Source organism: Trachypithecus francoisi, unplaced genomic scaffold, assembly GCF_009764315.1.
Source record: "Trachypithecus francoisi isolate TF-2019V2 unplaced genomic scaffold, Tfra_2.0 Lachesis_group1, whole genome shotgun sequence".
In the NCBI taxonomy this organism is placed as follows: domain Eukaryota; kingdom Metazoa; phylum Chordata; class Mammalia; order Primates; family Cercopithecidae; genus Trachypithecus; species Trachypithecus francoisi.
In genome coordinates this window covers 61,266,447-61,280,059 of record NW_022681454.1, presented here as the reverse complement: position 1 = coordinate 61,280,059, position 13,613 = coordinate 61,266,447, and the positions used below count along the sequence as shown (strand labels likewise).

The 13,613-nt window shown below is 39.2% G+C and overlaps 1 protein-coding gene across 1 annotated transcript in view; it reads left to right on the top strand.

Moving 5' to 3' along the window:
• NPFFR2 (neuropeptide FF receptor 2) overlaps positions 1 to 13,613 on the top strand; it is a 98,712-nt gene that overhangs the window by 71,342 nt on the left and 13,757 nt on the right. The window contains exon 2 of the mRNA XM_033214481.1: positions 8,480 to 8,814. Coding sequence (XP_033070372.1) covers positions 8,487 to 8,814 — 328 coding nt within the window. The 5' untranslated portion in view covers positions 8,480 to 8,486. The remainder of the gene's footprint in view (positions 1 to 8,479; positions 8,815 to 13,613) is intronic.

Genomic DNA, 13,613 nt, shown 5'->3' with positions numbered 1-13,613 from the left:
GGGAGTTTGAGTAGGCAGTTTTCCCCTCATAGTGTAAACAAAGCCTCCGGGAAGTTCAAATTGGGTGGAGCCAACTGCAGCTCAGCAAAGCCACAGTAGCCAGACTGCCTCTCTAGATTCCTCCTCTCTGGGCAGGGCATCTCTGAAAGAAAGGCAGCAGCCCAAATAGGGGTTTATAGATAAAATCTCCCTGGGACAGAGCACCTGGGGGAAGAGGCAGCTGTTGGTGCAGCTTCAGCAAACTTAAACATTCCTGCCTGCTGGCTCTAAAGAGAGCAGCAGATCTCCCAGCACAGTGCTCCAGCTCTGCTAAGGGACAGACTGCCTCCTCAAGTGGGTTCCTGACCCCTGGGTCCCGTGACTGGGAGACACCTCCCAGCAAGGTTTGACAGACACCTCAAACAGGAGAACTCTGGCTGGCATCTGGTGGGTGCCCCTCTGGGACGAAACTTCCAGAGGAAGGAACAGGCAGTAATCTTTGCTGTTCTGCAGCCTCTGTGGTGATACCCAGGCAAACAGGGTCTGGAGTGAACCTCCAGCAAACTCTAGGTAGACCTGCAGCAGAGGGGCCTGACTGTTACAAGGAAAACTAACAAACAGAAAGGAATAGCATCAACATCAACAAAAAGGATGTCCACACCAAAACCCCATCCCTAGGTCACCAACATCAAAGACCAAAGGTAGATAAATACATGAAGATGAGGAGAAACCAGCAAAAAAATTCCAAAAACCAGAATGCCTCTTCTCCTCCAAAGGATCACAACTCCTCACCAGCAAAGCAACAAAACTGGATGGGGAATGAGTCCGACAAATTGACAGAAGTAGGCTTCAGAAGGTAGGTAACAACAAACTCTTCCAAACTAAAAGAGCATGTTCTAATTCAATGCAAGGAAGCTAAGAACCTTGAAAAAAAGGTTAGAGGCATTGCTAACTAGAATAAACAGTTTAGAGAAGAACATAAATGACCTGATGGAGCTGAAAAACACAGCACGAGAACTTCACGACACATAAACAAATATCAATAGTGAAATCAATCAAGCAGAAGAAAGGATATAAGAGACTGATGATCAACTTAATGAAATAAGGCATGAAGACAAGATTAGAGAAAAAAGAATGAAAAGGAACAAACAAAGCCTCCAAGAAGTATGGGACTATGTGAAAAGACAAAGACCAAACTTGCATTTGATTGGTGTACCTGAAAGTGACAGAGAATAGAACCAAACGGGAAAACACTTTTCAGGATATTATTCAGGAGAATTTCCCCAACCTAGCAAGAAAGACTGACATTCAAATTCAGGAAATACAGAGAACACCACAAAGATACTCCTCAAGAAGAGGAACTCCAAGACACATAATCATCAGATTTACGAAGGTTGAAATGAAGGAAAAAATGTTAAGAGCAGACATAGAAAAAGGTTGACTACCCACAAAGGGAAGTCAATCATACTAACAGCCAATCACTCTGCAGAAACCCTGCAAGCCAGAAGAGAGTAGGGGCCAATATTCAACATTCTTAAAGAAAGGAAATTTCAACCCAGAATTTCATATCTAGCCAAACTAAGCTTCATAAGCGAAGCAGAAATAAAATCCTTTACAGACAAGCAAATTCTGAGAGATTTTATCACCACCAGGCCTGCCTTACAAGAGCTCCTGAAGGAAGCACTATATATGGAAAGGAAAAACCAGTACCAGCCACTGCAAAAACATACCAAATTGTAAAGATAATCGACACTAGGAAGAAACTGCGTCAACTAACAGGCAAAATAACCAGCTAGCATCATAAGAGGATAAAATTCACACATAATAATATTAACCTTAAATGTAAATGGGCTAAATTACCCAAGTAAAAGACACATACTGGCAAATTGGATAAAGAATCAAAACCCATTGGTGTGCTGTATTCAGGAGACACATCTCACCTGCAAAGAAACACATAGGCTCAAAATAAAGGGATGGAGGAATATTTACCAAGCAAATGGAAAGCAAATAATAATAATAAGAAGAAGAAGCAGGGGTTGCAATCCTAGTTTCTGATAAAACAGACTTTAAACCAACAAAAGATTAAAAAAAGATTTTAAAAAATTACATAATGGTAAAGGGATCAATACAACAAGAAGAGCCAATGTCTTAAATTTATATGCACCCAATACAGGAGCACCTAGATTCATAAAACAAGTTCTTAGACACATACAAAGAGATTTAGACTCCCATGCAATAGTAGTGGGAGACTTTAACACCCCACTGTCAATATTAGACAGATAGATGAGACAGAAAATTAACAAGAATATTCAGGATTTGAACTCAGCTCTGGACCAAGCAGACCTAATAGACATCTACAGAACTCTCCACCCCAAATAAACAGACTATACATTCTTCTCAGCAACACATCACATTATTTAAAATTGACTGCATAATTGGAAGTAAAACACTCCTCAGCAAATGCAAAAGAACAGAAATGATAACAAATAGTCTCTCAGACCACAGTGCCGTCAAATTAGAACTCAGGATTAAGAAACTCACTCAAAACTGCACAGCTACATAGAAACTCAACAATCTGCTCCTGAATGACTACTGGGTAAATATTGAAATTAAGGCAGAAATAAGTAAGTTATTTGAAACTGATGAGAACAAAGACACAACATACCAGAATCTCTTGGACACAATTAAAGCAGTGTTTAGAGGGAAATTTATAGCACTAAATGCACACAGGAGAAAGTAGGAAGATCTAAAATCAACATCCTACCATCATAATTAAATGAATTAGAGAAGTAAGAGCAAACAAATTCAAAAGCTAGCAGAAGACAAGAAATAACTAAGATCAAAGCAGAACTGAAGGAGATAGAGACACAAAAAACACTTCAAAATATCAATGAATCCAGGAGCTGGTTTTTTGAAAAGATTAACAAAATAGATAGACCACTAGGCACACTAATAAAGAAGAAAAGAGGGAAGAATCAAATAGACACAATAAAAATGATAAAGGGGATATCATCACTGATCCCACAGAAATACAAACTACCATCAGAGAATACTATATACTATAAACACCTCTATGCAAATAAACTAGAAAATCTAGAAGAAATGGATACGTTCCTGGACACATACACCCTCCCAAGACTAACCGGGAAGAAGCCGAATCCCTGAACAGACCAATAACAAATTTTGAAATTGAGGCAGTAATTAACAGCCTAACAACCAAAAAAAGCCCAGAACCAGATGGATTCACAGCTGAATTCTACCAGAGGTACAAAGAGGAGCTGGTACCATTACTTCTGAAACTATTCCAAACAATAGAAAAAGAGGGAATCCTTCCTAACTCACAGAATGAGGCCAGCATCATTAGGATACCAAAACCTGGCAGAGACACAACAAAAAAGAAAATTTCAGGCCAATATATCTGATGAACATTGACGCAGAAATCCTCGATAAAATACTGGCAAATCGAATCCAGCAGCATATCAAAAAGCTTACCCACCACGATCAAGCTGACTTAATCCCTGGGATGCAAGGCTGGTTCAAAATTTGTAAATCAATCAACGCAATCCATTACATAAACAGAACCAATGACAAAAACCACATGATTATCTCAATAGATGGAGAAAAGGCCTTTGACAAAATTCAACACACCTTCATGTGAAAAACTCTCAATAAAACTAGATATTGATGGAACGTATCTCAAAATAATAAGAGCTATTTATGACAAACCCACAATCAATATCATACTGAATGGGCAAAAGCTTGAAGCATTCCCTTTGAAAACTGGCACAAGATAAGGATGCCCACTCTCCCCACCTATTCAACATAGTATTGCAAGTTCTGACCAGGGCAATCAGGCAAGAGAAAGAAAGAAATGGTATTCAAATAGGAAGAGAAGAAGTCAAATTGTCTGTATTTGCAGATGATATGATTGTATATTTAGAAAACCCCATCGTCTCAGCCAAAAATCTCCTTAAGCTGATAAGCAACTTCAGCAAAGTCTCAGGATACCAAATCAATGTGCAAAAATCACAAGCATTCCTATACATCAGTAATAGACAAATAGAGCCAAGTCATGAGTGAACTCCCATTCACAGTTGTTACAAAGAGAATAAAATACCTAGGAATCCAACTTAAAAGGGACGTAAAGGACCTCTTCAAGGAGAACTACAAACCACTGTTCAAGGAAATAAGAGAGGACACAAGCAATGCTCATGGATAGGAAGAATCAATATCGTGAAAAATGGTCTCACTGACCAAAGTAATTTATAGATTTAATGCCATCCCCATGAAGCTACCATTGACTTTCTTCACAGAATTAGAAAAGCTACTTTAAATTTCATATGGAACCAAAAAAGAGCCCGCATAGCCAAGACAATTCTAAACAAAAAGAACAAAGCTGGAGGCATCATGCTACCTGACTTCAAACTATACCTCAAGGCTACTGTAACTGCATAGTTACAGTACAGTTTGGTGCCAGTAAACAACGTGGTACTGGTACCAAAACAAATATATAGACCAGTGGAACAGAATAGAGGCCTCAGAAATAATGCCACATATCTACAACCATCTGATCTTTGATAAACCTGACAAAAACAAGCAATGGGGAAACGATTCCCTACTTAATAAATGGTGCTGGGCAAACTGGCTAGCCATATGTAGAAAGCTGAAACTGGACCCCTTCCTTACACCTTATACAAAAATTAACTCAAGATGGATTAAACATTTACATGTAAGACCTAAAACCATAAAAACCCTAGAAGAAAACCTAGGCAATACCATTCAGGACATAGGCATAGGCAAAGACTTCGTGACTAAAACACCAAAAACAATGGCAATAAAAGTCAAAATTGACAAATGGTATCCAATTAAACTAAAGAGTTTCTGTGCAGCAAAAGAAACTATCATCAGAGTGAATAGGCAACCTACAGAATGGGAGAAAAATTTTTGCAATCTATCCATCTATCCATCTGACAAAGGGCTAATATCCAGAATCTACAAGAAACTTAAACAAATTTACCAGAAAAAAAACAACCCCATTAAAAAGTGGGTGATAGATATGAACAGACACTTCTCAAAAGAGGACATTTATGAGGCCAACAACATATGGGAAAAAAGTTCATCATCACTAGCCATTAGAGAAATGCAAATCAAAACCACAATCAGACACCATCTCATGCCAGTTAGAATAGCAATCATTTAAATGTCAGGAAACAACAGATGCTGGAGAGCATGTGGAGAAATAGGAATGCTTTTACACTGTTGGTGGGAGTGTCAATTAGTCCAACCATTGTGGAAAAGAAAACCTCCAACCTCTCAACTATGTATATAGAAAGTTCAAGGAAAAGATTTCAGGTAATACTACAAAAATTGGGGAAGGATAGGTGGTCTGTTGGTTTCCTATTAGTATGGTACCAAGTTGTCACACTTAGTGTCTAAAACAGCACACATTTGTTATCTTGTAGTTCTGAAGGCCAGAGTCTGGAATGGTTTCCACTCGGCTAAAATCAAGATGTTGGCAAGGCTGCATTTTTTTCTTAAGGCTCTACAGAAGAATCTGTCTTCTTGCTTTTCTTTTCCAGCTTCTAGAGGTTATCTGCATTCCTTGGCTCATGGTCCTTTTCAATCTTTAAAGCCAACAATGGCCCATCAAGTTGTTCTCACCTAGAATAGCTCTAATACTGATGCTCTGTGTCTCTTCCACTTTTAAGGACTCTCACGATTATATTAAGCCCACCTATATAACCAGGATATCCTATTTTAATATAAGTTAATTAGCAACTTTAATTCCCCTCTGCAGTGTAACCTAACCTATTCAGAAGTTCTGGAGATTTGGACAGAGATACTTGGGAAGATATTATGCTACTGACCATAAGTGGTAGGAAGTTTAAATTTTATAGCTAAGGACAATAAGCATTCATTCACTTCTGAGGTAGATCAACACTGAAATATTTTACATCTATAGAATTTTTCTAATTTAGAAATTGTCTGATATTTCCTCAGGGTAAGATTATGCATTTTTGACAAAAATATTGCTAAACGGATGTTGAATTCTCATGCATTACGTCAAGGAGCATATGATATATTTGCATCTCATCATCCAAAATGTTATCTTGGATCATTTAACTAAGGTAGTATTTGCTCAGTTTTTTTCATTGAAAAGTTACAATTTTAACTTTGAAATTAATATTTTGTGGGTAGATAATATCAGACTATGTAACTATCCTGTTTCAAACTTTTGTCCACTGGTTTAAGCAGTTATTTATAATTCTTTGCTGGAACACACTAACAGACTGATAAAACACTTAAATGTAAGACCTAAAACCATAAAAACCCTAGGAGAAAACCTAGGCAATACCATTCAGGACATAGGCATAGGCAAAGACTTCGTGACTAAAACACCAAAAACAATGGCAATAAAAGCCAAAATTGACAAATGGGATCCAATTCTTTTGCTTCTGTGCAGCAAAAGAAACTATCATCAGAGTGAACAGGCAACCTACAGAATGGGAGAAAAATTTTTGCAATCTATCCATCTGACAAAGGGCTAATATCCAAAATCTACAAGGAACTTAAACAAATTGTGGGGAGGTCAATTGTATAAGTCCACTGTCAAATTCATTTTCATTTATGGGCAGATATAACCTTCTATTCAATTAATTAACAAGGTGTGCAGAAAAGAGATAACAAGCAGGCCTGAGGCTGCTACCCTTAGAAAAGCCTGCTTGCTAAGTTGGCCCTTGGTTGGAGTCTGGGAACTTAAATAATAAACACTTCCTGTACTGATACACAGGTTTACTTAAATGATGAGTGGCCCACTATGCCTAGACTGTTTGTACAAACAACATGGTTTATGCTGAATATCTACTTTCTGTCTAGGAGTCTGGAATTTTGATATATGCTAGGAAGAAGATCCCCACTTGATCATCCTCCAAGAAAAACCATGGGTGTTGAGTCTCTAGTGAGCTTCTCTGGTTGACAACACTTTACATGTGTTTTCTGTTACTGGAGGAATTAGGCATGTTCTGTGTGACTCCACGGAGATTAGGTGCACGGCGCTTATACCTAATTTCCTGCAGTCTTCACCCCATGTACCTTTTCCATTCCTGATTTTGCTTTGCATCCTTCACTTTGATAAATATTAGCTGTGAATGCATTATATGCTGGGTCCTATGAGTCTTTCTAGTGAATCACCATACCTAGGAGTGGTTGTGGGGACCTCTGACATACAGGATTGATTAAACTGTCTACATTAAGCCATACGGGCTTGGTGCGGTTGCTCACGCCTGTAATCCCAGCACTTTGGGAGACCAAGGCGGGCAGATCACAAGGTCGGGAGATAGAGACTATCCTGGCTAACACGGTGAAACTCTGTCTCTACTAAAAATACAAAAAAATTAGCCGGGCGCGGTGGCGGGCGCCTGTGTCCCAACTACTTGGGAGGCTGAGGCGGGAGAATGGCGTGAACCCGGGAGGCAGAGCTTTCAGTGAACTGAGATCGCGCCACTGCACTCCAGCCTGGGAGACAGAGCAAGCCTCCGCCTCAAAAAAAAGGAAAAAAAAAAAAAAAAAGACATACAGATTCTACATAATTTCTTGATACATTGTGTGTGAATAGAATTATGCTAAATGAAACCAAGACAAGTAACCTAGCCCTATATTAAGAGACTCACAATATGGTGGCTGAGTCTGCATAGAAAATTATATAAAAATAACATTTAGGTCAGGCGAGGTGGCTCATGCCTGTAATCCTAGCATTTTGGGAGGCTGAGGTGGGTGGATCACTTCAACTCAGGAGTTCAAGACCAGACTGGGCAACATGGCAAAACTCCATCTCTATTAGAAACACAAAAATTAGCTGGTCATGATGGCACACACCTGTGGTCTCAGCTACTTGGGGGAGAATCACTTGAACCTGGGAGATCAAGGCTACAGAGACCTGAGATGGTGCCACTCCAGTCCAGGTGACAGAGTGAAACCTCTGAAAAAAAAAAATTTTTATATACATATATATATATAAAATATTATTAAGTTAAATGAGTCAGCAAAAACAAGAAGCTTATTTCTTTAGGAGTTTCAAAGATGTAGACATCGTATCTTGTTCGGATTATCAGGAAAGCTAGAGGCATGTGAGTCAGCTTTAAATTAGTAAGTGGGTCTTGACAGAATATGATACCTGGAGGTAGAGGGAAGGAGAGTTTTGGAAGGCAAGGGAAATGGATAGAGTGCATGCTGAAAGAAGCGAAATATAGAGTGTATTAGAAATAAAATAGAATAATATTTTATTTGGCACAAATTGGAATTTTCAAATGCCCTTGGTTAAAATCCTAATAATTTGAGTGCCTTATTTACAATTCAGTTTTATGTAAAACTTATAGATTATTATAGAAAGACCATAAAACTTCCATGGCATTTTACAAGTGTTCCTCTTAAACTCAGGCACAGAATTTTTGCTTTACTGGTTCCTAATTATGTTTTTCTTTTCTGTCTCTTCTTTGTTAAGGTTCATCATGAATGAGAAATGGGACACAAACTCTTCAGAAAACTGGCATCCCATCTGGAGTGTCAATGACACAAAGGATCATCTGCACTCAGATATTAATATTACCTATGTGAACTACTATCTTCACCAGCCTCGAGTGGCAGCAATCTTCTTTATTTCCTACTTTCTGATCTTCTTTTTGTGCATGGTGGGAAATACTGTGGTTTGCTTTATTGTAATGAGGAACAAACATATGCACACAGTCACTAATCTCTTCATCTTAAACCTGGCCATAAGTGATTTACTAGTTGGCATATTCTGCATGCCTATAACACTGCTGGACAATATTATAGCAGGTATGTTGACTTTTGTGCAGTTCAAAGATAGTATGAAATATTTGTCCCTTATTTCGGCAGCCATTGACAGGGCTGCTCATTCTTTGTTTATTCACAGATATTTATGGAAATTCAGGAACTGATTGAGGCACCTGCCCTCATTGGATCTACATTCTGAAGGAGTAGACGGACAATAAACAAATAGTTACATAATTAGAGAATGAGAAGGATTCTGGAGGAAAGTAAAAGTGATATAATAGAAACAGAAAGTGGAGGCTGCTATTTTTATGGAGTATTCACTGGAGGTCATGAGAAAACAAGATTTAGTATGTCTTACCTGAAGCCTTTGAATTTTCTTAATAAAATTCAGGGCACATATAAGATGATAGAACTATCACTATGAACTATAAGGTCCAAAGAACTGATACACCTGATGTGAGTCAATGCAATGTCTTCAATCTAACATAAGTAGAAATGTAGGCCCTCATGTGGTTAGCTAGAGAGATTTCCAACAGTTTTTGAGAGAAGCTGCAACAATCTTAATGATTTTCAAAAAGTGGTAGTTTATGTGTGCAACATAAGTAAGTTTGCGTTGTAAAGCTTAGGGTAGCACCCTATAGTACTTCTGGGCCCACAGAAGTACTTTACCTTACTGCGTAGATCTGAGTTTTTGTGATGTTTACCATTTTAAAAATTTCTATTGAGGATGTGATGAAAGGACCGTTCCCTGGACCCCTTCACGGGACTGGTGAAGGGGGGTTCCTTTCCTCCTAGTTTAGCACCGCCTTACATGCTCCTGAAGTGCAGGAAAAATGTATCTCCAGCTTCCAATACACTTTTTGTAGACAATACCAGCTTACTAAGTATTTGTTGTGTTAATTAAAGAGCAGTGCTCACAATATTCACGTTCCAAATCTATGTAATAAAAAAGAACATCAAAAGAATATCAAATACATTTAGAACAGCATGAGCCATAACAAAGTTCACATATTTTTATACCATTCAGCATCAATTTACTGAAAAATAGGAAAAGAGATTTCTCTGAAGAGTTTTCCTATTTCCTTCCTTTCTCTGGAGTGGGACTCAGGGAGAGTTCAGAGCACCAGTTCTGTCAGTCACATACTGCACAGATCTGAGTTTTTGTCATGTTTATCATTAAAAAAAATGTTATCGAGGATGTGATGAAAGGATCATTCCCTTGATCACTTCGCGGCACTCGTGAAGGGGCGGCTCCCTCACTCCACCTGCAACTCTCAAGCCCCTTGTGGGAGGGGAGCATGCAGGTGAGCGGGTGCAGGAGCTAGGGCAAGTGCTTTTGGGTGTCAGCAGAAACTAATCCTGTACCAGCCCCACGACTGTGTCTAGCAGTTGCCTGCAACCCCTGGACCTCCAGAGAGCAGACAGCTAAGTGTTAACCAGCTCAGTGGAGGGTCAGGGTGACAGCATTTTGCACCTGCCCTCTGGGTACCTGAGTTCCTGTCTGGCATCCAGGAAGAACCAGGTCGCATGAATGAATTGAAGGGTGGCGAATGTGGAGAATTTTATTGAGCGTGGAAGTGGCTCTCAGCAGGATAGAGAGCTGGAACAGGGATGGAATGGAAAGATGATCGATGGTCTCCGGCTGAACTCCTCTCCAATCACAGTCTCCAATGTCCAGCTGCTTTTCTTTTCAATGTTCAGACGCTTCTTGTCTTCTCTCCTCTGCCACACCACTCTGCTGCTGTGTCAGTGGAACCTGGGATTTTTATGGGTATAGGATGGGGGGCGTGGCAGGGCAGGGTGGTTTTGAAAAAGGCAACATTCAGGTAGGAAAACAGGATTGCATGTTCTCACTTAGAGTCACAAGGTCCAAGCTTGAGGGTGGAGCCGTTGCCAGGGACTCCGCACTTTTCTAACTAGTATTTCCTTGCCTCATGTCCATATCAGTTACATTATCAAGATGCTATGCCAGACAAAAAGAGGCTGTACAAATTTATAAAAACTATCGTTATCACTCTCAGGCAAGTATTTTTTAAATTAAACTTCTATTTTTAATTCAGGGATACATGTACAAGTTTATGACATAGGTAAACTTGTGTCATGGCGGTTTGTTGTACAGATTATTTTGTCACCCAGGTATTAAGCCTAGTACCCATTGGGTTTCTTTTCCTGAGTCTCATCGTCCTTACTCCCTCTACCCTCCAATAGGCCCCAGGGCATGTTGTTCCCCTCTATCTCATCATTAGCTCCCACTTATAAGTAAGACCATGTAGTATTTGGCTTTCTGTTCCTGCATTAGTTTGCTGCAGATAATGGCCTCCAGCTCCATCCATGTTCCTTCAATGAACTCATTCTTTCTTATGGCTACATAGTATTCCGTGGTGTACATGTACCACATTTTCTTTATTCGTCTACCATTGATGGGTATTTAGATTGATTCCATGTCTTTGCTATCGTGAATAATGCTGCAATGAACATACACATATATGTGTCTTTATAATAGGACAATTTTTATTCCTCTGGGTACATACCTAGTATTGGTACTGCTGGGTTGAATGGTAGTTCTGTCTTTAGGTCTTTGAGGCATTGCCACATTGTCCTCCAGAATGGTTGAACTCATTTACATTCCCACCAACAGTGTAAAAGTGTTTATTTTTCTCCATGATTTCACCAACATGTGTTATTTTTTGACTTTTTAATAGTAGCCACTCTGACTGGTGTGGGGTGATATCCCATTGTGTTTGTTATTTGCATTTCTCTAATAATCAGTGATGTTGAGCTTTTTTTCATATGTTTGTTGGCCACATGTATGTCTTCTTTGGAAAAATATCTGTTCATGTCCTTTGCCCACTTTTTAATGGGGTTGTTTATTTTTTGTAAATTTGTTTAAGTTCCTTTTGATGCTGGAAATTAGACCTTAGTCAAATGCAAAGTTTGCAAAAATTGTTTCTCACTATATAGGTTATCTGTTTACTCTGTTGATATTTTCTTTTGTCATGTGGAAGCTCTTTAGTTTAATTATTAATAGATTCTATTTGTAAATTTTTGCATTTGTTGTGATTGCTGTTGGTGTCTTCCTAGTGAAATTTTTGCCTGTTCCTATGTCCAGAATGGTATTGCCTAGTTGTCTTCCAGAGTTTTCATAGTTTTGGGTTTTACCTTTAAGTCCTTAATCCATCTTGAGTTAATTTTTGTACATGGTATAAGGAAGGGGTCTGGTTTCAATCTTCTGCACATGACTAACTGGTTATCACAGCACCATTTACTAAATAGGGAGGGAATCATTTCCCCATTACTTGCCCATTGTTTTTGTCAGCTTTGTTGAAGGTTAGATATTTAGGTGTGTGGCCTTGTTTCTGGATTCTCTGTTCTGTTGCATTAGTCAATGTGTCTGTTTTCATAGTAGTACCATGCTGTTTTGGTTACCGTAGCCTTGTGGTATAGTTTGAAGTTGGGTAGCATAATGCCTCCAGCTTTGTTCTTTTTATTTAGGATCACTTTGGCTATTCAGGCTCTTTTTTTATTCCATATGAATTTTAAAATAATTTTTCTAGTTTTGTAAAGAATGCCATTGGTAATGTAATAGGGATAGCATGGAACCTATAAATTGTTTTGGGCAGTGTGGCCATTTTCATGATATTGATTCTTCCTATCCATGGTCATTGAGTGTTTTTTTTGTTTTGTTTTATTTTGTTTTGTTTTTGAGACGGAGTCTTGCTCTGTCTCCCAGGCTGGAGTGCAGTGGTGGCATCTCGGCTCACTGCAATCTCCGCCTCCCAGGTTCACGCCATTCTCCTGCCTCAGCCTCCCGAGTAGCTGGGACTACAGGGGCCTGCCACCTCGCCCAACTAGTTTTCTGTATTTTTTTAGTAGAAACGGGGTTTCACCATGTTAGCCAGGATGGTCTTGATTTCCTGACCTTGTGATCCGCCCGTCTTGGCCTCCCAAACTGCTGAGATTACAGGCTTGAGCCACCGCGCCCGGCCCATTGAGTGTTTTTCTGTTTGTTTGTGTCATCACGGATTTCTCTGAGCAGTGTTTTGTAGTTCTCCTTGTAGAAATCTTTCACCTCCCTGGTTAGCTGTATTCCTAGATACTTTATTCTGTTTGTGGAAATTTTGAACTCCCGGGATTGAGTTCCTGATTTGGCAGGCGGCTTGACTGTTGTGGATGTATAGGAATGCTAGTGATTTTTTTACATTGAATTTTTTTTTATCCTGAGACTTTTAGGAAAGTTATTTTGCCAACAAAAAGTGCTCTCAATATTTTATCCCATACATACTTTAAATTACATTAATTATTTTAAAGTTCTTGCATACAAATTACTCATCCTTGGCCAGGCACGGTGCCTGCACCTGTAATCCCAGCATTTTAGGAGGCCAAGATGGACAGCTCACTTGAGGCCAAGAATTCAAGACCAGCCTGGCCAACATGGTGAAACCCTATTTCGACTAAAAATACAAAAATTAGCCTGGTATGGTGGCATGCACCTGTAATCCCAGCCACTCAAGAAGATGAAGCATGATAATCACTTGAACCCTGGAGGCAGAGGTTGCAGTGAGCCGAGATCACCCACTGCACTCCAGCCTGGGTGACAGAGAAGACTCTGTCTCCAAAAATAAAAAATAAAAATTACCCATCTTTAGCTCTTTGTTTGCATTCTCAGGAGGCAGCCGCCTTTGGCAATTTTTGCTTTTGTTTTTTGTAATTACTAATATATTTCTAAATAACATGTTTTCAATATTTTTTCTTCAAACTCTCATAGACGTAAATTGAGTTGTAAACTTTCACCACATCGATGCAAACATACATTCATACTCTTCACCCTGCATTCTCCTGGT